The sequence below is a fragment of the Triticum aestivum genome, chromosome 7B, assembly GCF_018294505.1.
Source record: "Triticum aestivum cultivar Chinese Spring chromosome 7B, IWGSC CS RefSeq v2.1, whole genome shotgun sequence".
In the NCBI taxonomy this organism is placed as follows: domain Eukaryota; kingdom Viridiplantae; phylum Streptophyta; class Magnoliopsida; order Poales; family Poaceae; genus Triticum; species Triticum aestivum.
This window is the reverse complement of record NC_057813.1, coordinates 489,529,888-489,556,840: the sequence shown is the minus strand read 5'-3', so window position 1 is coordinate 489,556,840 and position 26,953 is coordinate 489,529,888. Positions and strand designations below refer to the sequence as shown.

Below are 26,953 nucleotides of genomic sequence, written 5' to 3'. Positions count from 1 at the left end.
CAATCAGCTTCGGTGATGACAATGGCATCGTCTACTTCATGGCGAAGATCGATGAGATGGAGGAGGCATGGGTGGTTGTTGTCGACATACCTTCCTAATCTCTACCCAGATTCACACCCTGGTTCTTCATTTGTATTGCTAAGTTGAAGGGAGGCATGGTGGTAGGATGAGTGCAAAGCAGAATATGTTTTCTTTCACGAAATAAAGTAGACTCTGTTCTTAATCACAAAATGGAACATTTTATGGCTTATGATGTTCTGAGTACAACAACTTTTTCAGTTTCCGCAACATGCAACAATGAGCTTTGACTATTTTGTGATGGCTTAAGTTGAATGTGTGAAACAAATACTCATATGTGATTTCTTTTTGATTTATACTCATGCACAAAAATAAAGAGCGTCTTGATTCTTGATGTTGAAGGCAGTTGTAGCTAAGGCTGGAAACACTAGAAGAATTTTTTTTTTGTCTATACATAGCTCATGATTCAGCCCTTGTCTACTATGTGTGACAGTTGGTTATTGGACTGGATGTTGCTGACTCATCAGCCTCGATTTTCTTGTGGCTTGAAATGCAGGTTTGGTTCATCTAACACTATATTGCGTGTATTTGTCCAGTTCAATTTTTTTTACCATCTTGCAATGCAAGGTGCAAGAGAGCATGTGTTGTTCTATGTCTTATATCCTGTTAAATCCTGTAGGGGAATGGCATTGTAAGCTCAGATAGTTTGATATTATACGGAGAAGCAAATTGGTTGTGCCCATCGCTAGAAGATTCATCTTTGTACTCTCTTGTCCATTTATCAGTGCAACGAGAGTTAGTCCTGGTGATTGCCATATTGTATTCTTGTGATGCTTGCAGACTGGGAGTGTATTTATACTTCATGCTTATGAGTTATGATGAATCATTTCTATGGCATTACATACAGTCAGTGGGAAAAGGTCATTAGGGACTAGCATGTTTCACTAATGTGATTACAAACTAAAACTTGTGCAAGTATGATAAATGGGTGCATTGATCTCTTTTTTGTTGTAGTGCAACACCTTGGAGATGCACATAATTTGACATGACAGCCTCTTTTTCTACTATCAATGATGTTTGCTGCAGAGATTTTACAGTTGGGAGAAGATAGCAAGGAAAAAAAAGAGAGCAATTTAATTGTAAAAAGAAAGTCCCCAATGCAGCCCGTTGCAACGCACGGGCATTCTACTAGTCATACTAGTGCACAACGTCAGCATCAGGTGTTGTTGCTCCACTTGTAGCGGCGGAAGAGGTCCTCGGTCTGGGCGTTCTTGAAGGCGCTGCAGCCGATGACGTAGACGACGAGGAGCGCGACGGTGGCGGCGACGAGCGCCACGTTGGCCCGGCGCCACTGGTCGCGCAGGGTGCCCAGCATGCCGGCCTTGCAGGAGACGCACCAGTAGCAGAGCTGCCGCGGGTCGTTGCTCCAGACGCCGCAGTCCGCGTCCGCCGCCGGGTTCGCCGGGCTCGTCCACACCGTCGGGGACACGTACGCGTACCCGCACGCCGTCGGCGGCTTGCAGCAACCGGACTGCACGCGCGACGACAACCAGAGCGTAAGTCGAGAGCAAGCGGTTGCGCAAGGGGACAGAGCGCACGCAGCGTGACTGCGTGAGCTGGCTAGCAAGGACATCAAAGGGCATGCCATGCTTAATTTGGTTGCATCATGCACATGGAAGCTTCCACCTTCCATCACCTCGAATTGGTAATCATCTAGGATGGCTAAATCACACGCTTCCGCGCGCTGACCCACATTTCTATGTGGATCTATTCTCACATGTACTCCTAGATAGCACCATCTCCACTTCGATTACAGTTCTTTCTTCAGCAAGTTTACTGGTGGTACACACATGGACAGGACCTACTTGCACTTGCACGCTAAGCGCCCAAATCATCAGCCTACCTGGCATTGATTCGATTTTAGACCATTTGCACACAAGGAACAAAATGAATCTCACACAATGCAGTCGGCCAATGGAATGTGTATAATTTAATCCTGCTTTCTTCCATAGAGCCCTCGATTTGATTCCTATTGGCACTAACTAGTAACCACTTCAGATTAGAATCCCTGATGAAATGGGCACGCTGCAGCCTTCAATTTACCAATTAATTCTACAATGCGGGTAGTACCTGGAGCGGGGAGAGGTCGGACTGGTAGAACTGCTCGGGGGCGATGAAGAAGGCGGTCTCCATGGTGAGCTTCTTGCAGGTGTCCGACGCGGCGAGGCACGCCCTGATGCCCTCCCACCGCTGGGGATCCCCAGCAACATACCCGCGCAGCCAGCCGGAGAAGCCCTCGAGGCGGTACTCGCGGTAGGCGCGGCCGGGCACGTCGTACGCCCCGGAGCCGTGGGTGACGGCGAAGGCGAAGACGAGGAGGGCCAGCAGGAGCGTGATGAGGGCCGCCATGGCGAAGAGGTAGGCGGCCAGCAGGCCCTGGCGGTTCCAGTAGGCGCCGACGAAGCCCGCGAGGGCGACGAGGAGGAGCAGCCCGCCGAGGATGGCCACGGGCCAGCGCGCCAGCCGCGCGCACTCGGCGCCCTGCTTGGAGGCGAACCAGAGGCCCGTGGCGACCACCGGGATGGTGCAGATTAGGGCCAGGAAGTTGAGGCACGCCGTGATGTTGTTGCTCACGGCCATCGCCGCGGCGCGGGCGGACTCGCCGGACGGAGTGGGCGAGAGTGAGGGTGCGCGGAGTGGACTGAGCAAGTGACTGTGAGTGTGACGACTACGGTTTCTTGGTAGGGTGGTGGGGAGGAGACTTTTCTTCTTGGCCCCTTGTACAATTTCCGGGGTATTGTGTTGCGCCTTCAGGGCTGCAGCGGTGCACGATGGTTGCGGGGAAGCGATGGGGGGAGAGATGCTCGGTGGAATGGAAGGTGTGAAGCAGAGGACACGGGCAGTAACCAGAGTCTGAAGCGAGGCGCGTGTTGGATGATGTGCCCGATGAGATCGCGGAGGTCGGCAGCGGCAGCTTCCGTGGACGCACGCGCACGTGTCGTGTCGCCGTGCTGCGTCCGCCGGTGAGAGGAGAGAAGGCGGCGCCGATGCCGCTGCTTGACACCGTCGGCCGTGCTGCTACAGGCAATCTGGCCCGTGCCGGCGTGCCGACTTGGTTTCATCGGGACGGGAAGACCGCAGACAGCTGGGAGGTTATGATTGGGGTTAGAAAGAAGGCGGGCCTCACCTCACTTAAAAACAGGGGGAAGAGTTATTAATGGAAGGTTACGTAAAAGATTTACGTTAGTCTTCGTAGGTGTAGAATTATCGGCAGGGAAGACGAGCAGTGCTACACCTACAAATGGTTTAACGTAATGTTATGTAATTAGACAGCTGGCAGGTTATGATTGGGGTTAGAGAGAAGGCGGGCCCCACCCTACTTAAAATCAGGGAGGAAAGAGTTCTTGATGGAAGGATACGTAAAAGATTTACATTAGTCTTCGTAGGTGTAGAATTATCGGCAGGGAAGGAGCGGTGCTACACATACGAATGGTTTAACGTACGTAATGTTACGTAATTAGACAACTGGCAGGTTATGATTGGGGTTAGAGAGAAGGCGGGCCCCACCCCACTTAAAATCAGGGGGGAAAGAGTTATTGATGGAAGGTTACGTAAAAGATTTATGTTAGTCTTCGTAGGTGTAGAATTATCGGCAGGGAAGACGAGCGGTGCTACACCTACGAATGGTTTAACGAAATGTTACGTAATTAGACAGCTGGCAGGTTATGATTGGGGTTAGAGAGAAGGCAGACCCCACATCACCCTTTACGTAGCTTTCGTACCAAAATTTTCATAGGTCTAGCAAAGCCCGTAAAACAGGACAAGGATGCCATAGAATTTACCCAAGCGGCTCCTGTCGTGGTACTAACTCTGACAGTAAGTATAGGGGTACGAATGAGGAGGCAAGGTCCTAGCTACGGCAAGATTGTACGCAAGTGTTTACGAGTTCAGGCCCCTCTCGGAGGATGTAAAAGTCTTACGTCTCGGTGCCCGGAGGCGGTCGACTGAATTATATGAATGTGTGTAACAGGGGGTGCGAACCCCTGTCCAAGAGGAGGGGGTGGCTTATATAGAGTGCGCCAGGACCCCAGCCATCCCCCGTTACAGAGGGTTCAACGTACATAAAGATGGGGCGTTACTGGTAATGCCAGCCTTAAGTGCCTTAAATGACCTTAAAGACTACGGAGTGAATGCTTGTCCATTGCTGTTCTGAGTGTCTCCTGGTCTTTAGTAGGTCGAGTGAATTCTTGTATGGTCGAGTGATTGACCGGTCATGTGACTTCGGGAAAGAGGGGTACCCGAGTGGTTGACTGGTCGAGTGAATCGCACTCGACGCCTTCATTGGGTATTCCCTATTGTCTCTTGAGCTTCTCTGCTTCTAGGGCAGTGACCTTGGGTAGGGCGTATAGGTCAGGCCTATGACCCTACCCTAGGTCTGTATCATCATCATTAGCCCCCGAATTGATTGAGGTTCGAGTGGAAAGAAGGTTGAAGTTGATCTTGCTTCGACCCTTGCGATTCACACGTACTTGCGTTGGACGGAAGGCTCATGTTGGAACTTCGGCTTCGTTTCAGTCGCCTTGATCGATTCAAAAGTCGCCGAGTGGATTTATAACGTCATCCGTCGAGTGTTGTTTTTGGGCGCGAAACCTTCGACGCGATTGGTTACGGCTTATCCCGGATCTCACGTGATTTGAAATTTCGGGGAAGCGCGCGGGACGGAGCATGCCGCAGTAAGGGGGATGGATAGACAGGGGCGCCTCGATCCCTGCGCCACCTTTTTCGCCACATACCCAACGCGTGACTGTTGCGGGATTTGACAGGATCGCCTGGGCCCATGTGTCAGCCACTCGGAAGCGGATCCTTAAAAGGCGACGGGGCCGAGGTGCCTGCACTGTGCGTGTCCATTCCCTCTCCTTCTCCTCTGCTTCCCCACCGCATCCGGCTCCTCCGCTCTCGACGCCGCCGTTCCGCCACCATGGTGAAGGACAAGACGGCGGCGCTAGAACGCGCGAAAAAGGCGACGGGGGCGGCAAAGGGCAAGAAGCAGAATCAGGGGTCGTCGTCGCGGCCGGCGCTGCCGCCGGGTTGGATCCAGGGCGATTGGATCCGATCCTTGCTCCGGCAGGATGACTTGGACGAGCTGGCCGAGTCCGGCCTGATCGCCAACGGCGCCGCGCGTTTGCCCGAGGGGGAGACGGAGCCGCAGCCGCGACCGGGTGAGTGCGTTCTTCTCGCCACCCACGTCGATCGTGGTTTCTCTCTTCCTGCGCATCCTTTTTTCCGGGGTTTCTTGAACTTCTTCGGAGCCCAACTTCATCACTTTTTCCCCAATACCATCACATACCTAGCCGCATTCGTGTCCATGTGCAAGAATTTTCTGGGCTGTCGACCGCAGTGGGGTCTTTTCAAGCATATTTTCTTTATCTGCTCCCATTCGGTAAAGAAAGCTAACACAAGTGACGAGAAAACACACGTCGTCCAGATGTGTGGGGGTTTGGGTATCCAGAAGCGGAAGAGGAGCTCTTTCCCTTCCATGACCCTTCCCGAGTCGGTCAGGGGCTGGCAGTCGACCTGGTTCTACTGCCAGGACATTGCAACTCCAGGCCAGTCGACTGGACTTCCCCCTTTTACTTTCGATCGTGTTCAGGCCCCTTCTTCGTTGAAAGTGACCACTGCGGAGAGGGTGGAAACAAACATGCTGGTTGAGAGGGTGGTCCAGTTGATCAATCAAGGCGTCACTGGCATGGATTTGCTGGAGGTATTTCTCAGTCGGCGGATCCAACCACTCCAGGCTCGCGACTGAGGGAGTCCTGGATAAGGGGGTATCCGGACAGCCGGACTATATACTTTGGCCGGACTGTTGGACTATGAAGATACAAGATTCAAGACTTCATCCCGTGTCCAGATGGGACTCTCCTTTGCGTGGAAGGCAAGCTTGGCGATTCGGATGTTAGATCTCACTCTTTGTAACCGACTCTGTGTAACCCTAGCCTCCTCCGGTGTCTATATAAACCGGAGGGTTTAGTCCGTAGGACCAGAACAATCATAATCATTGGCTAGCTCCTAGGGTTTAGCCTCTACGATCTCGTGGTAGATCAACTCTTGTAATACTCATATCATCAAGATCAATCAAGCAGGAAGTAGGGTATTACCTCCATCGAGAGGGCCCGAACCTGGGTAAAACATTGTGTCCCTGTCTCCTGTTACCATTAGCCTTAGACGCACAGTTCGGGACCCCCTACCCGAGATCCGCCGGTTTTGACACCGACATTGGTGCTTTCATTGAGAGTTCCACTGTGTCGTCACCGCAAGGCATGATGGCTCCTTCAATCATCAACAACGCGGTCCAGGGTGAGACTTAGTAGAGAAAGCCGAAAACTGACTGTCATGATACGACGAGAGCTGGTCAGCTGTTCGAGAGGTTGTAAAATCTTTAAGGATTTATTCCGCATAATACCATAACAAATACAGAGTGCGACGGATCGGTCTTCCGATCAGGTGCTGTTAGAGCCCCTCGTACGGTCTTCCGAACACCAGGGGTTGCGCCTACCATACTTGAATTCCTATGGCTAAGTGAGAGTGATAAAGCCCTATAGTCTGACTAGACCATAAAAGCGCGCGTTGCCGCGCCCACCATCTTAAGAATATATACTCCGTTCCAGAAAATAAGTGTATTGGTTCTCGCGTAAGTCAACCATTTGAATGTTTGACCAAGATTCTAGAATAAAATAACAACATGTGCAATAACTAATAGATAAAATATGAAACTACTTTTCATGATGGATCAAATGTTATGAATTTTGTATTGTGACTATTGATATATTTTTCTAAAAACTCAGTCAAACATGCACTTGTTTGACTTTTGAAAAAATAAATATACCTTATATAAAGGAACAGAGGAAGCATCAACAAAACAATAGGACGTCCTAACAAGGAAACCATATTAATATTGGGGGGGGGATGTAGTTATTTGTACCACTTGGAACAATAGAACTTGGTTCTATCTTCAGCTAGAATATTTTTATGTTCATAAACTCCATGAATTTCATTTTGGATAATAGAGTGTCGGTACAACCATAAGTCTTAATACCAAAGTACTTCTAAAAAGGACAAACAACATTCTTGTCTATCCATAGCGAGCAGACATTATGAAATCAACAATCACAAAATTAGAAGCAATATTTCAAGCAACAACTCCTAAAAGTATATGATTAAAGAAATGATTTTAAAGATGACATTGGAAAAATATAATAATTTAAAGAAATGAAAAAAGAATTGGAAATTACATGGATGCCATATAAAACTTTCTATAGCACTTCCCTATTAACTCATGATATATAGAAAGGTGATCTTTGGAACTGGAAGTCACAAATTCATCTCACAATGATTGTGATAAAGCTCCACCAACCAGAAAGAGATCACATTGTGTAGCAGGATTCCTAAATTTGAGGGATTGAGGGAAAGTAAGGGCTTCTCACATAATAATCAATGCAAATTGACATAATATTATTGGTCTCCCAAATAATACGATCTTCGAACAATATAGTGTACTCCATGTGTCAAAGGGCCGGCTTCTCACTTTTCTCACAATATAAATCGCTTCCCAGGAGCTCAAAGCCTCATGCTTAGGAGAGAAAATAAAGTTAAATCATGTTATATAGTTAACAAAAGAAAACAATGTGCATCCATAATCCTACAACTTCAGCATGAATCTTTTAGAAAATAATCTACCTTGTTAGACTATCCTGAACCCTATGCTATACAGGTTCTGCTGTGTACGCGTTCGATGCATTCCATACTTCCTGCAAAGAGGGGAAGAACTGCTAGTTGAGAATTTAGATGCCAAACATCATACATATGAGAATGTAAAAAGGTATTGCTATTGAAAAGATGAAAAGTAATTGAAGATATATAAACTGAGACAGTACTGAACTACTAATTCTTCAGACTATCTTGAGCTGATGAAAAATAACCATGATGACGAAAGTACTTGCAGCTATTGAGACATGTAGTCGTAATACAGAAAACGCAATCTATTTAAATGAGGTGTATTATTACCATATTAGCAGATCTTCTCCTTTTTTTAAACATGCTTCTCTTCCCAGGTTCCAAAATTTATTCATCACTTTAACAGCCGATCAGAGCCTCGTTGGAAACTGAAACATAGTAAATTATTTTTCCATACCAGCAATGGTTTGATAAGATAAGTGGCGCAATCAAGCACAAAAACCTCTACATGAGTAGCTAGCTTGCTGCTCCTTTGTGTGAACAATGTCGGACATACATCTATTATTTTCGTAGGAAGAGATTTGAATGAATAATTATCTTACAACCTAAAGATATTCAGTTTCAGAGGGATTCACAAAAGAGAGATAGAGGCATACCTGAGGTAGCTAGACAATGGACCTTTATCACGATAATTACATGGAAGTTCCAGCTTTAGTCATGGAATGGGGAGGGACGCGCTGGCATGGATGCCGATGCAGGCGGAGTACAGCCGGTGATGGCCACCGACAAAGTGGGAGGCCACCACAGCCGCCATCAAGGACGCTGGCATTAAAAAACAACAAAGAAGGGACTTGCATATGAAGAGTACATGGCAAGTGGAGGTCACCGCTGTGGAGGTAGACGCGCAACAGAAGCTTGCCGGCGGGACAAAGGACAGCGGCAACACATCGCCGATGAAGGAACGAGGGCGTCGCAGACGAAAGAACAAAGCACGAGCAGTTGAGTGGATAGCGCTGGCAACACCCTGGATGACCTGGCCCATGCGAGGGTAAGGGCGGGCAATCTTCATCGTCGGCTGGGCGGAGGACTGCGACGGCGCATAGCGGACGGAGGAAGATGGCGCATAGCGGATGAAGGAATAGGAAACGAGCAGTTCGGGGTGGGGTGTCGGGGGAATGGACCTGGGCCTTTCCGGCCCAATTGAGGACAGAAACGGACGCTCGCTCTATGGAGCAGCGGCCCGCGAAACGGCGTCTACAGAGCTCGAGCGATCTGAGAACGGCCAAGCAGATCTACAACGTACGCACATTAGCACGATCTGACGGCTCAGAGTCTCAAAACGCTGTGGTGGCTCGTAGCTAGCCCCGTTATACTGTTTCTCAATTGCCTGGTTCGCTGTGCTGAACACCTCCTTCAAGGACCCAAAAATGGGATAAAGAGTGTTCAGGTTTGTCCCGAACACATCCGTACTTTCTACGTGGGTGCAGAAGCCGACGACTGGCCAACTCTCAGGATTCATATATATCAAACGGCCGCACAGGAGGAAAAATGTTTATATAACGAGCAATATATAATAAAAGTGCCAGTGTTCCGCATTACAAAGGACAGCATGACTGTCTTTAGGGAAATATAATGTCTTTCGTTCATTGCTCCGCCACAAGGCGAGCTCCTTTCAGGACACCATCATAATATAATTCGGGCTTGCGGTGCTCCTTACCCTCCGGCGGTCCCTCATTCATCAGCTTTCAGCATCAAGCTTCCCCCAGTGCACTTTCGCATGGGCGAATGCCATTCGTGCACCTTCTATACAGACCGACCGCTTAATAACTTCGAGCCGAGGACAAGCGCCCACGATCTACTTCACGAGCCTGAAGTAACTGCTTGGAATTGGCTCAGCGGGCCATAGCCGGACAACTAAGTCCTTCATGGCTAGTTCGGTCGCCTGGTGCAGTTTGATCAGCTGCTTCAGCTGATCGACAAATGGCACCAGATAATTCGGTGCCAAATATTGCGACCAGAAATGCTTTCCCATAGTCTTCTTCTCCTCAGCTCGGTAGAATTGAGCAGCATCAAATATGCTGCGTGGCAGGTCCACAAACGCCCCTGGAGAAATAAGAATTCAATTTGTCACCTTGAATCTCTCCTATTACTACATAAAAATCGCTTTGAATAAGAAAAAGCCTTACCGGCTGCAATCCTCCTCGCCTCCTGAATGTCCTTCAGAGCACCTTGGGCTTCCTCCCGAGCATCATTTGCGGCTTGCAGAGCCTGGGCGAGTTTGGATTCTTTCCCTCATAGACTCTGCTCCAAAGTCTCGCTTTTCTTCACAGCCTCCTGGAGCGCTCGTTCAGCTTCAATGACCCTGGCCTCGTGTTTTCCGCGAAGAGCCTGCTCCATGGCGGCCTTCTTTTCGGCTTCGGCCACAACCTTTTTAAGTGCCTCAATTTCGGCATTTGCTCCTAGAGCACACAATACAAATAATTTCATCGGGCACAACTGCTCATTTGTGCTAAACTTATCAAGGTTTCGACTTACCTTGCTTGTCCTCCAACTGCTTCTTCACTCGGCCAAGTTCTTCTTCGGCCCGATCTAGACTCTACTTCAGTCCAGATACTTCAGCAGTATGAGAGGCGGTCATCGCTACAGATGCCTATTTATAAACAAAGAGATATATGTCATCAATTGAGTCTCCTGCGAAGCGGGTATTTGATCCCCTGTCTGGTTCTCTCTTTCACTGGACAGGGCATTAGGGGCTACTATCCATACTATGACAATCTTCAAAGGTTCCTAGAACATACCTCAAAGCCTTTTATAAGGCTGATGCATGACTCATTCAGTCCACTCTCGGCGGACTGAATCTTTTCAATCACCGCACCCATAAGGGTGCGACGTTCATTGACGATAGAAGCACTCTTTAGTGCTGTTGATAAGCTGCCCTGCAGCTCTGGTTGGACAAAGGTTGCTGGCGGAGCGGGCTCGCCTCCTTCAGTCAAGGGGGTCCGCCTGCCTAATCCTGGAGCCTCAAAGGTCTCCAGGACTGTGTTTGGTTGCGGGCCGAATCTAAGATCGCCCCCGCCATCGACGCTCATGGGAGCCGTTGTCTGTGTCTTGCTGAGACGACACCTCGGTGTCACGCCCAGGCTTCGGGAAAGGGGCCTCCGGAGGCGTCTCGCTCTCTAGGGCATCTGAGCTCAGCGAATCCTTCGATGAGGATTGTTCGGCGCGAGACCTCGTCGGGCTACACAGAGTATGGTGCAAGTTAAAATATTACACCTTAGGGATCCTGGACGCGTAGGTGTGTTCGGATTGTAGGTACTCACGATTTTACCAGGGGCTGGGCCCTGGGATCCCACTCTGGGCTGCTATTGGTAGCCGTGGTGGACGCCTCTGGAAGGGGATTTTCCCCCTCTTCGGCGATTCGGCCTCCAAGGATGTGGAGGCAGTCCTTTTCTTTCCTCCCCCCATGGAGGACTCGTCTTCTTCCTCCTCGTCGTCATCTTCGGAGGAAGGATGGGTGTTGGAGTCTTCGGATTTTGTGTCTGAAGTATTGCGGCAACGGAGGCCGCTCCGGGTCTCCTTGGCCTCCTTGAAGGCCTCTTTTTTCGGTGCCTTGAAAGGCGCTGGGACCAGCATCTTTGTCAGAAGTGGTCCTGCTGGTTCTTCTGGCAGCGGGGCCGGACAATGTATCCGCCCTGCCTTCTTCGTCCATTCCTGGGGTAATTGAGGAAAGCATGATAAAGCGTCTCCCTCGGGATATGCCAGCTAAGCATGGATGGACAGAACATAGCGATAACTTACCGAACTTGCGGGGCAGGATAGTTGATACCCACAGTCCTCGGCGGAGTCCAGCCACGGTTTGCCGGACTTGAAGAGCACCTTCCATATATCCTTGTGTGAGGAGCCGTAGAGCTCCCGCAGGGTCTGGTGCTTGGTCGGGTCGTATTCCCACAAATTACAGGTCCGGTGTTGGCAAGGAAGAACCAGGCGAACTAACATCACCTGGACTACATTGATGAGTTTGACGTCCTTGTCTACCACGCCCTTGACGCGCGTTTGGAGCACTGACAGCTCATCGGACGAGGACCAGTTCATGACCTTCTTGTTCCAGGACGTAAGCTGCAGGGGCGCCCCAGATCTGAATTCGGGAGCAGCGGCCCACTTTTTGCCGCGCGGCTTAGTGATGTAGAACCACTGCTGCTGCCACTCCTTGACGGAATCATTGAAGGTGCCTGTCGTCCATGTGACCTTGGGCATCTTTCTCACCATGGCGCCTCCGCACTCGGCGTGCTCGCCGTTCACCACCTTGGGCTTCACATTAAAGATCTTTAGCCATAAGCCGAAGTGTGGTGAAATGCGGAGAAAGGCCTCACACGCGACAATAAACATCGAGATGTTAAGGAAAGAATTAGGGGACATATCATGAAAATCAACCCCATAATAATACATGATACCGTGAACAAATGGGTGAAGGGGAAACCCGAGCCCGCGGACGAAATGAGGAAGAAACACAACCCTCTCGTGAGGCTCCGGATTAGGGACGATCTGTACCGCCGTCGGAAGACGGTGACCGATTTTCTTGGCCAAGTACCCGCCTCTTGAAGCTTTTTGATATCCTTCTCCTAGACGGTAGAGGCCATCCACTTGCCTCCTGCTCCGGATCCGGACATCTTTGGAGAACCTCTTTTTGGTGGAGAAGATGAGCGCTTGGGCGCTAGGGCTCGAGCGAAAGGGAATGGACGAGCGGAAGGAAAAGGCGTGGGTAAAGAGGAAGAGGCCTTATATCTTTATAGAGGCAATAAAAACGTTTGTGCCTCCCTACTTGCCTGATGGAACCTGCTCATTCCCCACTCGCCGCGGTTGGCGGTACAGTTGGGTTGTCCGCACCCATATTGATGAGAGTCCCGTGATAAGGGGGACACGATCTCTGCTTCGACAAGACGTGCCCAGGAAAACGCCTCGCAATGTGCACAGTAGCTGGTTGAGAAACTGTTCGGCTAAGGACCGGGCCACAATGTGATATCAAGTTATGAAAAAAAATATCAGCGGATTCAATTCGTGAAAACTATGCTCTCTACGGTGGTGTGTGGAAATTATTTTGCAGAGCCGGACACGATCCTTGTGTCCAGAATCTACCTTGGAGTATTCGGAGATGGAACCCGCCTTGCAATGCCGAAGACAATCTGCGCGCCGGACTCATCGTCATTGAAGCCTGGTTCAGGGGCTACTGAGGGAGTCCTGGATAAGGGGGTATCCGGACAGCTAGACTATATACTTTGGCCGGACTGTTGGACTATGAAGATACAAGATTCAAGACTTCATCCCGTGTCCGGATGGGACTCTCCTTTGCGTGGAAGGCAAGCTTGGCGATTCAGATGTTAGATCTCCCTCTTTGTAACCGACTCTGTGTAACCCTAGCCTCCTCTTGTGTCTATATAAACCGGAGGGTTTAGTCCGTAGGACCAGAAAAATCATAATCATAGGCTAGCTCCTAGGGTTTAGCCTCTATGATCTCGTGGTAGATCAACTCTTGTAATACTCATATCATCAAGATCAATCAAGCAGGAAGTAGGGTATTACCTCCATCGAGAGGGCCCGAACCTGGGTAAAATATCGTGTCCCCTGCCTCCTGTTACCATTAGCCTTAGACGCACAGTTCGGGACCCCCTACCCGAGATCCGCCGGTTTTGACACCGACAGCGACCACTCCATGTGGATGTATTCTGGGGTCAACGACACCGCTAGGGTTCATTCAGAGGAAGTACCGGCCAAGACTGTGGCCCAGTGGTTGAGGAGCATCATAGGAAACAAGGACAACCCCAAAGGCGCCAGGAGAGTCGACCCCTTTAGCGACAGCAACTAGCCAGACAAGGTTCGGCCTCTACCGTCGACTGAATTTGTGTACATCTTTCGACTGTCTTTGAATCCGACTGACTTTCACTTGACTTCTTGTCTTGTAGGTTTATACTGAGATGTACTCGATGCCCAATGGCAAACAGGTTCTGGAGCAAGACCAGGAGGGAGAGGACAGTGCAGAGGAGAGAGGCGATTGGCAATCTCCAGACGACGAGGACGAGGAGGAGAGCGACGAGTCAGACGAAGAAGAGACGGTCGACTCACCACCTCGGTCGGAATGTCGATCCAAACTACTCCATGATCCAGCGGGCGGGCGCAACAAGACCGTAGCCTCGAGCACCCAAACTCAGAAGCGTACTCGGACTTCGACTCCGGAGCCGACAGAGAAAGTCGCCAAGCAGCCCAAGGTCGTTCCCCCAAAATCTCAGAAGACTTTGCCCTGGATTAATATGGATGTTCCTGTTGCCTCTGGGTGAGTGTTCTTTCTATGTTTTCCTCCACCGACTGACTCTTCTGTTCTGACTGAATGGATCATACAATTTTCCATCCCTACTTCCGCCGCGACTGATATGGACGTTGATAAGGCCCCAGGTGATGAGGAAGCCGATGACGCGGCCACCTCCAGAGCTAGTAAGTCCGCTCGACTCGAATTTATTCTTGTCAATTGAGATGTCGGTCGGTTGAATTTCTGATGTTTCTTTTTGTTGCAGCTCCATGAGATGTTGTCGTGCTTCCAGATGATGATGAAGAAGAAGTGCCTCCGAGGGAGAGGAGGAGGAGGGGCAAGGGATCAAGTGGGAAAGCGCCTGAGGTTCAGGTCCCTTAGTCGACTCTAATGCTTGAGACGGTGGTTGAGCGATCCGGAGATCCGGTTCGAACCAACGTCACTTTCGCTAACCCGTTGTCAACTGATCTCCCATCAGGGTCGACTGCCCAGACCCCTGCTGCTCCTATACAACTCCATGCGTCCGAAATAGTGGTTGCTTCGACTGCCTTGGCACCATCGCTCTTTGCTACGTACCAAACTCCAGACGACTTGCCAAGTGCTGCCAGGGAGGCTCTTCTCCAGGTGAATCTTGTGATGGAGCAGGTGAAGGTGGTGCACGAGGCCAGTCAAGTGGCTTATAATGCCAGTATCGCTTGGCAGAAGAACGTCAAGGTTAGTTGATTCCCGACTGATCTTTTGAATAATGAAAACTATCGTTGTTGCTTCGCTGCCCATATGTGCATCTACTATCATGGGTCTGTGTTTCACACCCAATCACCCACTCGGGTGTGTCTGTCTTAGAGTTGAATAGGTCATCCACTTCAGTCAACTTAGGTTGAGTCGAGTGTTTGTTCGAACCAGTGGGGGCACGGAGATTGCACCCACTAGGTGTAGTCCTCGAGACCACGGTCGACTACTGGCATTCGGTTGGGGTCTGAGAATCTCCTCTGTTGTTTTTTTTGAACTCACGCTGGGCAGACCATGCTGAGCACTAAACCGAACTAGTGGGGGCATGCTAAGTGCACCCACTTGGTGTAGTCTCCGAGACTACTGTTGAATGTTTGATTTGGCGGTAGTCTTAGAGTAACTTTCACTGTGATAGTCTTTTGTTTCTGTCGACTGATATATCTCACCCGCTGACTGCAGAGGTCTTGTGATCTTGGGGCTCAACTTTCTGAACTGAACAAGAAGAAAATCAGCCTCCATCTTGATCTTGAACTGGCGAAGAAGAACCTCAAGACTACCCAGGATGAAACATCTATCATGGGAGGTAACTAATCATCAACTGTCCATCTTGTGACTCGCGCTTCTTAGTGTTTTTTCTTTCAGTCGCTTTGAACCGAGTGACTTCACTCGAACAGATGTGCGTAGTGAAAACCGTCAACTTCAAGCTCGTCTGAAGAATGTTATTTCTTTAGAGAAAATGAAGCAGGCTCTGGAGAAGAAGGATCAGGATCTTACTGTTGCCCAGAAAGAGGCGCGAGAGAAAACAACGCTTGCTGACAAGAAGCTGGCTTCAGTCTGCAAGTTAGAAGAGGAGAACTCTAAGCTGAAGACCGCTGTCTCTGATGCCAATCCGGAGGTCGAGCAACTGAAGAAAGACAAGGAAAACTTGACTAATGAAGTTTTGAACCTCAAGACCAAGAAGGACGAGCTAGAGTCTTATCTGGAACAACTTGCTGCAAAACTGGTCCTGAAGCTTGAAGGTATTATTGTTTGATTGATTTGTTGTTGTCGATTGGTACGTCTTGTCATACTGTCGACTCACTATTTCCCCGACTGTGCAGAACTTTGTTAGGACTTTGAGGCTGAGACTGGGCGAGTCGAGACGGGTCTCGACCCCATCAATTGTCCTGTTAAAGATGATGTGGCCATGAACTTGCTGCGGTTGGAATCACACATGGATAGTGTTGTTTCTTATCTTGCCCGACTGAAGGCGGCGATGACTCAAGTTGATGCTGAACTCTGGCCTCAGGCGGAACTCTCACAAGATCTCGAGTCTTTGATGTCTCGATTGAATTAGATACCTGGCCGAGTGCAAGAATGGAAGAAATCATCTACTTGCTGCGGTGCTGACGTCGCCCTATCATTCACTACAAAAAAAGACACATCCGTGACATTTTGGGCCGAACGAATTTTTTTCCTGTCATACATATGACACTTCTATGATGACAATTGTGACAAAACCCGGTATCATCATAGATGTGGTGGGCTCCTACTTCTATGACAAAAAATCATGACAGAAAATGGGCTTTTCATGCTGGGCGGGCCGGAGACACAGCTGCATGACATTCTTTGGGCCGTCCATGACGGAAAAAACCGTGGTAGAAGCAAGGGCGAGGAAAATTTTGGGGAGTTCCCGGTTATGGTGGGAGGTCGGGGAGCCGAGCGATGCGCGTTTCTCTCGTACACGTACGCGCGTGTGTGTGCGGCGTTGGCTCTAACTGAACCCGAGCGAGGCGTTGGGCTCTAACTGAACCCGAGCGATTGCACTACAGGCTACGCGTTACTGAACCCGAGCGATCGATCGATGGCTGTTAACAAAACCCGAGCGATCGATCGATGGCTATTAACTGAACCCGATCGAGCGATTCCTTCGCTACTGCTGCTAACTGAAGCCGATCGATGCTGCCTCTGGGATGAACAGTGAGCGTTGCGGGGGGGTTTGGATGAACAGTGAGCGGTGGCGTTGCCTCTGGATACAGTAACTCCAGGCCAGTCGACTGGACTTCCCCCTTTTACTTTCGATCGTGTTCAGGCCCCTTCTTCGTTGAAAGTGACCACTGCGGAGAGGGTGGAAACAAACATGCTGGTTGAGAGGGTGGTCCAGTTGATCAATCAAGGCGTCACTGGCATGGATTTGCTGGAGGTATTTCTCAGTCGGCGGATCCAACCACTCCAGGCTCGCGACTGAGGGAGTCCTGGATAAGGGGGTATCCGGACAGCCGAACTATATACTTTGGCCGGACTGTTGGACTATGAAGATACAAGATTCAAGACTTCATCCCGTGTCCAGATGGGACTCTCCTTTGTGTGGAAGGCAAGCTTGGCGATTTGGATGTTAGATCTCACTCTTTGTAACCGACTCTGTGTAACCCTAGCCTCCTCCGGTGTCTATATAAACCGGAGGGTTTAGTCCGTAGGACCAGAACAATCATAATCATTGCCTAGCTCCTAGGGTTTAGCCTCTACGATCTCGTGGTAGATCAACTCTTGTAATACTCATATCATCAAGATCAATCAAGCAGGAAGTAGGGTATTACCTCCATCGAGAGGGCCCGAACCTGGGTAAAACATTGTGTCCCTGTCTCCTGTTACCATTAGCCTTAGACGCACAGTTCGGGACCCCCTACCCGAGATCCGCCGGTTTTGACACCGACATTGGTGCTTTCATTGAGAGTTCCACTGTGTCTTCACCGCAAGGCTTGATGGCTCCTTCAATCATCAACAACGCGGTCCAGGGTGAGACTTTTCTCCCCGGACAGATCTTCATGTTTGGCGGCTTCGCACTGCGGGCCAATTTGCTTGGCCATCTGGAGCAGATCGACAGCTACGCCCCTGGCCATCAGGTTAGGTTCGGAAACTTGAATTACACGGCTGATATTCGCGGAGACTTGATCTTCGACGGATTCAGGCCTACGGCAGGAGCGTCGAACAATCACGACGAGCACGGCTTAGACCTGCTGTCAGACAATATTCTGGATATCACACCTGCAGTAGCTCCAGACCTAAATCCGGGGCAGATCGCGTCGTCCGAGGACGGGTGGATGGACCCCGCCCCAGAGGCCGCATTCTCATCGGCGGTAGAGCCAAACACAGACTGCACCTCTAAGGAAGTCTATGACACCGGACCCCCGGACTTGTGTCCGGCTGTAGGTTCCAGACCGTACGCACCTGAGCCCATCGAATCCGATTTGGCTCCGCTAATGGAGTTCACCGCTGCGGATGTCTTTTAACACTCGCCCTTCGGCCACATACTGAATTCATTAAGGTCTCTCTCTTTGTTAGGAGACTCTTGGCCGAACTATGTCCGGCCCGAGTGGGAAGCAGGCGATGAAGTAATTCGTTACCCACCCACCACCCACTTCAATGCCACTGTCGATGATTTGACCGACATGCTTGATTTTGACTCCGAAGACATCGACGGCATGGACGACGATGCAGGAGAAGAACAAGAACCACCGCCCACAGGGCGCTGAACAGCCACCTCCTCGTATGATATATATATGGTGGACACCCCCAAAGAAAACAATGGTGACGAGGCAATACAGGATAACCCCTTAGGGAAGAAATCGAAGCATGGGCGTCATCGGCGCCGCTCTAAGCCCCGCCACAGCAATACCGGCACAGGAGACAAAAACAATCCGGATGGTGCCAAAGATGAATACAATCCTGATCAGCCTGCCTTCGAGCAGGCCGAATAGGAAGACGGGCAGGTTAGACCAGATGAACAGGCGGCGGATGGATACTTGGAGGACGACAACTATATGCCTCCCTCTGAAGATGAGGGAGCCTCGGCGATGATGAATTCGGCGTGCCTGAGGATCCCGCAGAGCAGGAGAGCTTCAAGCGCCAGCTTATAGCCACCGCGAGAAGCCTGAAAAAGAAGCAGCAGCAGCTCCAAGATGATCAAAATCTACTCACAGATAAATGGACTGAGGTCCTAGCAACCGAGGAATATGGACTCGAGCGCCCCACCAAAGGATACCCAAAGCGTAAGTTCTTACCTCAACTTGAGGGGGAAGTCCTAATGCCCACACTACCAGCACAGGACGAGGCCGACCGGCCACCTCGTGGCCGAGATAAAATGGTGTATAAGCCCAAATACCAGCCCACAACCTGACGCCAATACATTCCGACTCGGGGCAATACGCAAGACCTACGAGACAACATCCATAAACCTCGACACAGCAAGCATAAGTGTCACAAGAACAATGATGACGCCCAAGACACGTCAGCCGATACCGGATCCCGCGGCTCCCAGTCCGGTCAGCGAAAAAAGAATAATTCGGGCCCATCCGGCCTGGACCACATACTTGACCGCCCATGTCAAATTCATGGTACCCCAGGAACGACAGCCAATCATACCAATGGAGAATGCCGGATCTTCAAACAAGCTGACCGGTCATGCGCCAGAAACAATAAGAAGGGGTCTCAGAGCAACAAAGACAATGAGGAGCCCAGACTATTAAGCATTATAGGGCAAAAGAAATTTCTCTACAAACCAACAAGGAGAACATGATAAACACCATCCACATCCCCAAATGGGAACGAATGTGTACTCTTCGGGACGTCAACTCAGCAAAGTAAGTCGCCCCAGGGTACAAAAATATGGCCGATCATCTTCGATCATACAGACCGTCCAACCAACTCCAATAGTGGCACTCCAGTTGCACTCATCCTCGACCCAACAGTTGGCGGGTTCCACCAGATACGAGCCCCTAGAGGCAGCAGCCAAACTTGCTACACCAGGACACAGTGCACCAGATAAATATTGATCGCTCGAGGATCAAACCCGCTAAAAACATCTTCTCAGGATGTTGTTCCGGGTGCAAAGGTCAGTCTTACAGGCCAACTACCCTGGAGGTTGTTTTCGAATCACCAAACAATCACCATACCGAAGAGTCAGTCTTCGGCATCGTCCCCCTATACAGTAACTATTACGTACTACCAGGACGAACAGCGTTGGCTTGATTCAACGCAGTACCACACTGTGCCTACGGCAAGCTTAAAATACCAACCCCACATGACATATTCACAATTACGGGCAGGGCCAAACTCCACCCCGGCACCGGAAAGTATACCGCCACTGAAGCAGCGAGTTATGCCTTTTTATCGAACCTTGATTCGATGGCCAACCTCCCGGACACCAACAAAGGAGTCCGAGGTACTTTACGGCATGATAGCCCGGCTCGACCAGGCTCCAATCAAGCACTACAGCCTAAGCTGGGGAGGGCCCCGCGGTTCAACCGCCCTATGACACACAAATGTCTCTAAGCATTTTCTTTACAGGCTCACTTTCGTGCAGAATAGGACCGGCGACATGGAATCAGCTTGGATGCACAAAGAGGAAATACATAAATATTCCCCAAGAAGACAATCCAGACACACTTCGGATTCGCACACAGCTTCCTCCCGCCCGGTCTCAACAGGTTCCGCCATCATACCTCTTTTTACAAGCATAAACCGTACTCATACGCATAGACGTGTCACTCGACTACAACATATAGAGTTATATGACACTTACCGGCTGCCATTCCTCATTGACACGTTTTTCGTCATAACGGCATCCGCACATTGCGTCATGCCCTAATACGCCAGGGGCTTCATTGAACCCATAATATGGCAACAAAGTCCGGCCACCTTCTCGGTCGCCCGGCACCCCGAACTTATAGCATTATATGCATCAGCTCCGAATCATCTCTTGGGTCATTAGTTGGGTTTGACCGGCTCCCATGTTTTGGTACCTTATGTTCCGCTCTATCGGCTAAGGTAGCGCTCGGAGAACTACTGCGATTGTGTCCCGGTTCTTCCGAATGAGCACCTTAGTAGAGAAAGCCAAAAACTGACTGTCATGATACGACGAGAGCTGGTCAGCTGTTCGAGAGGTTGTAAAATCTTTAAGGATTTATTCCGCATAATACCATAACAAATACAGAGTGCGACGGATCGGTCTTCCGATCAGGTGCTGTTAGAGCCCCTCGTACGGTCTTCCGAACACCAGGGGTTGCGCCTACCATACTTGAATTCCTATGGCTAAGTGAGAGTGATAAAGCCCTATAGTCTGACTAGACCATAAAAGTGCGCATTGCCGCGCCCACCATCTTAAGAATATATACTCCGTTCCAGAAAATAAGTGTATTGGTTCTCGCGTAAGTCAACCATTTGAATGTTTGACCAAGATTCTAGAATAAAATAACAACATGTGCAATAACTAATAGATAAAATATGAAACTACTTTTCATGATGGATCAAATGTTATGAATTTTGTATTGTGACTATAGATATATTTTTCTAAAAACTCAGTCAAACATGCACTTGTTTGACTTTTGAAAAAATAAATATACCTTATATAAAGGAACAGAGGAAGCATCAACAAAACAATAGGACGCCCTAACAAGGAAACCATATTAATATTGGGGGGGGGGATGCAGTTATTTGTACCACTTGGAACAATAGAACTTGGTTCTATCTTCAGCTAGAATATTTTTATGTTCATAAACTCCATGAATTTCATTTTGGATAATAGAGTGTCGGTACAACCATAAGTCTTAATACCAAAGTACTTCTAAAAAGGACAAACAACATTCTTGTCTATCCATAGCGAGCAGACATTATGAAATCAACAATCACAAAATTAGAAGCAATATTTCAAGCAACAACTCCTAAAAGTATATGATTAAAGAAATGATTTTAAAGATGACATTGGAAAAATATAATAATTTAAAGAAATGAAGAAAGAATTGGAAATTACATGGATGCCATATAAAACTTTCTATAGCACTTCCCTATTAACTCATGATATATAGAAAGGTGATCTTTGGAACTGGAAGTCACAAATTCATCTCACAATGATTGTGATAAAGCTCCACCAACCAGAAAGAGATCACATTGTGTAGCAGGATTCCTAAATTTGAGGGATTGAGGGCAAGTAAGGGTTTCTCACATAATAATCAATGCAAATTGACATAATATTATTGGTCTCCCAAATAATACGATCTTCGAACAATATAGTGTACTCCATGTGTCAAAGGGCCGGCTTCTCACTTTTCTCACAATATAAATCGCTTCCCAGGAGCTCAAAGCCTCATGCTTAGGAGAGAAAATAAAGTTAAATCATGTTATATAGTTAACGAAAGAAAACAATGTGCATCCATAATCCTACAACTTCAGCATGAATCTTTTAGAAAATAATCTACCTTGTTAGACTATCATGAACCCTATGCTATACAGGTTCTGCTGTGTACACGTTCGATGCATTCCATACTTCCTGCAAAGAGGGGAAGAACTGCTAGTTGAGAATTTAGATGCCAAACATCATACATATGAGAATGTAAAAAGGTATTGCTATTGAAAATATGAAAAGTAATTGAAGATATATAAACTGAGATAGTACTGAACTACTAATTCTTCAGACTATCTTGAGCTGATGAAAAATAACCATGATGATGAAAGTACTTGCAGCTATTGGGACATGTAGTCGTAATACAGAAAACGCAATCTATTTAAATGAGGTGTATTATTACCATATTAGCAGATCTTCTCCTTTTTTAAAACATGCTTCTCTTCCCAGGTTCCAAAATTTATTCATCACTTTAACAACCGATCAGAGCCTCGTTGGAAACTGAAACATAGTAAATTATTTTTCCATACCAGCAATGGTTTGATAAGATAAGTGGCGCAATCAAGCACAAAAACCTCTACATGAGTAGCTAGCTTGCTGCTCCTTTGTGTGAACAATGTCGGACATACATCTATTATTTTCATAGGAAGCGATTTGAATGAATAATTATCTTACAACCTAAAGATATTCAGTTTCAGAGGGATTCACAAAAGAGAGATAGAGGCATACCTGAGGTAGCTAGACAATGGACCTTTATCACGATAATTACATGGAAGTTCCAGCTTTAGTCATGGAATGGGGAGGAACGCGCTGGCATGGATGCCGATGCAGGCGGAGTACAGCCGGTGATGGCCACCGACAAAGTGGGAGGCCACCACAACCGCCATCAAGGATGCTGGCATTAAAAAACAACAAAGAAGGGACTTGCATATGAAGAGTACATGGCAAGTGGAGGTCACCGCTGTGGAGGTAGACGCGCAATAGAAGCTTGCCGGCGGGACGGAGGACAGCGGCAACACATCGCCGATGAAGGAACGGGGGCGTCACAGACGAAAGAACAAAGCATGAGCAGTTGAGTGGATAGCGCTGGCAACACCCTGGATGACCTGACCCATGCGAGGGTAAGGGCGGGCAATCTTCATCGTCGGCTGGGCGGAGGACTGCGACGGCGCATAGCGGATGGAGGAAGATGGCGCATAGCGGATGAAGGAATAGGAAACGAGCAGTTCGGGGTGGGGTGTCGGGGGAATGGACCTGGGCCTTTCCGGCCCAATTGAGGACTGAAACGGATGCTCGCTCTATGGAGCAGCGGCCCGCGAAACGGCATCTGCAGAGCTCGAACGATCTGAGAACGACCAAGCAGATCTACAACGTACGCACGTTAGCACGATCTGACGGCTCAGAGTCTCAAAACGCTGTGGTGGCTTGTAGCTAGCCCCGTTATACTGTTTCTCAATTGCCTGGTTCGCTGTGCTGAACACCTCCTTCAAGGACCCAAAAATGGGATAAAGAGTGTTCAGGTTTGTCCCGAACACATCCGTACTTTCTACGTGGGCGCAGAAGCCGACGACTGGCCAACTCTCAGGATTCATATATATCAAACGGCCGCACAGGAGGCAAAATGTTTATATAACGGGCAATATATAATAAAAGTGCCAGCGTTCCGCATTACAAAGGACAGCATGACTGTCTTTAGGGAAATATAATGTCTTTCGTTCATTGCTCCGCCACAAGGCGAGCTCCTTTCAGGACACCATCATAATATAATTCGGGCTTGCGGTGCTCCTTACCCTCCGGCGGTCCCTCAGTCATCAGCTTTCAGCATCAAGCTTCCCCCAGTGCACTTTTGCATGGGCGAATGCCATTCGTGCACCTTCTATACAGACCGACCGCTTAATAACTTCGAGCCGAGGACAAGCGCCCATGATTTGCTTCACGATCCTGAAGTAACTGCTTGGAATGGCTCAGCGGTCCATAGCCGGACAACTAAGTCCTTCATGGCTAGTTCGGCCGCCTGGTGCAGTTTGATCAGCTGCTTCAGCTGATCGACAAATGGCACCGGATAATTCGGTGCCAAATATTGCGACCAGAAATGCTTTTCCGCAGTCTTCTTCTCCTCAGCTCGGTAGAATTGAGCAGCATCAAATATGCTACGTGGCAGGTCCACAAATGCCCCTGGAGAAATAAGAATTCAATTTGTCACCTTGAATCTCTCCTATTACTACATAAAAATTGCTTTGAATAAGAAAAAGCCTTACCGGCTGCAATCCTCCTCGCCTCCTGAATGTCCTTCAGAGCACCTTGGGCTTCCTCCCGAGCATCATTTGCGGCTTGCAGAGCTTGGGCGAGTTTGGATTCTTTCCCTCATAGACTCTGCTCCAAAGTCTCGCTTTTCTTCACGGCCTCCTGGAGCACTCGTTCAGCTTCAATGACCCTGGCCTCGTGTTTTTCGCGAAGAGCCTGCTCCATGGCGGCCTTCTTTTCGGCTTCGGCCACAACCTTTTTAAGCGCTTCAATTTCGGCCTTTGCTCCTAGAGCACACAATACAAATAATTTCATCGGGCACAACTGCTCATTTGTGCTAAACTTATCAAGGTTTCGACTTACCTTGCTTGTCCTCCAACTGCTTCTTCACTCGGCCAAGTTCTTCTTCGGCCCGATCTAGACTCTACTTCAGTCCGGATACTTCAGCAGTATGAGAGGCGGTCATCGCTACAGATGCCTGTTTATAAACAAAGAGATATATGTCATCAACTGAGTCTCCTGCGAAGTGGATATTTGATCCCCTGTCCGGTTCTCTCTTTCACCGGACAGGGCATCAGGGGCTACTATCCATACTATGACAATCTTCAAAGGTTCCTAGAACATACCTCAAAGCCTTTTATAAGGCTGATGCATGACTCATTCAGTCCGCTCTCGGCGGACTGAATCTTTTCAATCACTGCACCCATAAGGGTGCGACGTTCATTGACGATAGAAGCACTCTTTAGTGCTGTCGATAAGCTGCCCTGCAGCTCTGGTTGGACAAAGGTTGCTGGCGGAGCGGGCTCGCCTCCTTCAGTCAAGGGGGGCCGCCTGCCTAATCCTGGAGCCTCAAAGGTCTCCAGGACTGTGTTCGGTTGCGGGCCGAATCTAAGATCGCCCCGCCATTGATGCTCATGGGAGCCGTTGCTACTGTGTATCTTGCCCCAGAGGTGTGCCCTCCCTGGTCTGTGTCCTGCTGAGACGACACCTCGGTGTCACTCCCAGGCTTCGGGGAAGGGGCCTCCGGAGGCGTCTCGCTCTCTAGGGCATCCGAGCTCAGCGAATCCTTCGATGAGGACTGTTCGGCGCGAGACCTCGTCGGGCTACACAGAGTATGGTGCAAGTTAAAATATTACACCTTAGGGATCCTGGACGCGTAGGTGTGTTCGGATTGTAGGTACTCACGATTTTACCAGGGACTGGGCCCTGGGATCCCACTCTGGGCTGCTATTGGTAGCCGTGGTGGACGCCTCTGGAAGGGGATTTTCCCCCTCTTCGGCGATTCGGCCTCCAAGGATGTGGAGGCCGTCCTTTTCTTTCCTCCCCCCATGGAGGACTCGTCTTCTTCCTCCTCCTCGTCATCTTCGGAGGAAGGATGGGTGTTGGAGTCTTCAGATTTTGTGTCTGAAGTATTGTGGCAACGAAGGCCGCTCCGGGTCTCCTTGGCCTCCTTGAAGGCCTCTTTTTTCGGCGCCTTGAAAGGCGCTGGGACCAGCATCTTTGTCAGAAGTGGTCCTGCCGGTTCTTCTGGCAGCGGGGCCGGACAATGTATCCGCCCTGCCTTCTTCATCCATTCCTGGGGTAATTGAGGAAAGCATGATAAAGCGTCTCCCTCGGGATATGCCAGCTAAGCATGGATGGACAGAACATAGCGATAACTTACCGAACTTGCGGGGCAGGACAGTTGATACCCACAGTCCTCGGCGGAGTCCGGCCACGGTTTGTCGGACTTGAAGAGCACCTTCCAGATATCCTTGTGTGAGGATCCGTAGAGCTCCCGCAGGGTCTGGTGCTTGGTCGGGTCGTATTCCCACAAATTACAGGTCCGGTGTTGGCAAGGAAGAACCAGGCGAACTAACATCACCTGGACTACATTGATGAGTTTGACGTCCTTGTCTACCACGCCCTTGATGCGCGTTTGGAGCACTGACAGCTTATCGGACGAGGACCAGTTCATGACCTTCTTGTTCCAGGATGTAAGCCGCAGGGGCTCCCCAGATCTGAATTCGGGAGCAGCGGCCCACTTTTTGCCGCGCGGCTTAGTGATGTAGAACCACTGCTGCTGCCACTCCTTGACGGAATCATTGAAGGTGCCTGTCGGCCATGTGACCTTGGGCATCTTTCTCACCATGGCGCCTCCGCACTCGGCGTGCTCGCCGTTCACCACCTTGGGCTTCACATTAAAGATCTTCAGCCATAAGCCGAAGTGTGGCGAAATGCGGAGAAAGGCCTCACACGCGACAATAAACGTCGAGATGTTAAGGAAAGAATTAGGGGACATATCATGAAAATCAATCCCATAATAATACATGATACCGCGAACAAATGGGTGAAGGGGAAACCCGAGCCCGCGGACGAAATGAGGAAGAAACACAACCCTCTCATGAGCCTCCGGATTAGGGACGATCTGTCCCGCCGTCGGAAGACGGTGGCCGATTTTCTTGGCCAAGTACCCGCCTCTTGAAGCTTTTTGATATCCTTCTCCTGGACGGTAGAGGCCATCCACTTGCCTCCTGCTCCGGATCCGGACATCTTTGGAGAACCTTTTTTTGGTGGAGAAGACGAGCGCTTGGGAGCTAGGGCTTGAGCGAAAGGGAATGGACGAGCGGAAGGAAAAGGCATGGGTAAAGAGGAAGAGGACTTATATCTTTATAGAGGCAATAAAAACCTTTGTGCCTCCCTACTTTCCTGATGGAACCTACTCGTTCCCCACTCGCCGCGATTGGCGGTATGGTTGGGTTGTCCGCACCCGTATTGATGAGAGTCCCGTGATAAGG

General features: G+C 49.4%; 1 protein-coding gene across 1 annotated transcript; it reads right to left on the bottom strand.

The window, feature by feature from the left end:
- Nucleotides 1–931: 931 nt before the first annotated feature.
- LOC123159008 (tetraspanin-2) lies at nucleotides 932–2,907 on the bottom strand. Its single transcript, XM_044576813.1, has 2 exons — nucleotides 2,149–2,907; nucleotides 932–1,549 (listed from the first exon to the last, which is right to left on the bottom strand). Exons 1-2 carry the CDS (start codon nucleotides 2,656–2,658, stop codon nucleotides 1,235–1,237), a joined length of 825 nt encoding a protein of 274 aa, XP_044432748.1. The 5' UTR covers nucleotides 2,659–2,907; the 3' UTR covers nucleotides 932–1,234.
- Between the last annotated feature and the right edge of the window lie 24,046 nt (nucleotides 2,908–26,953).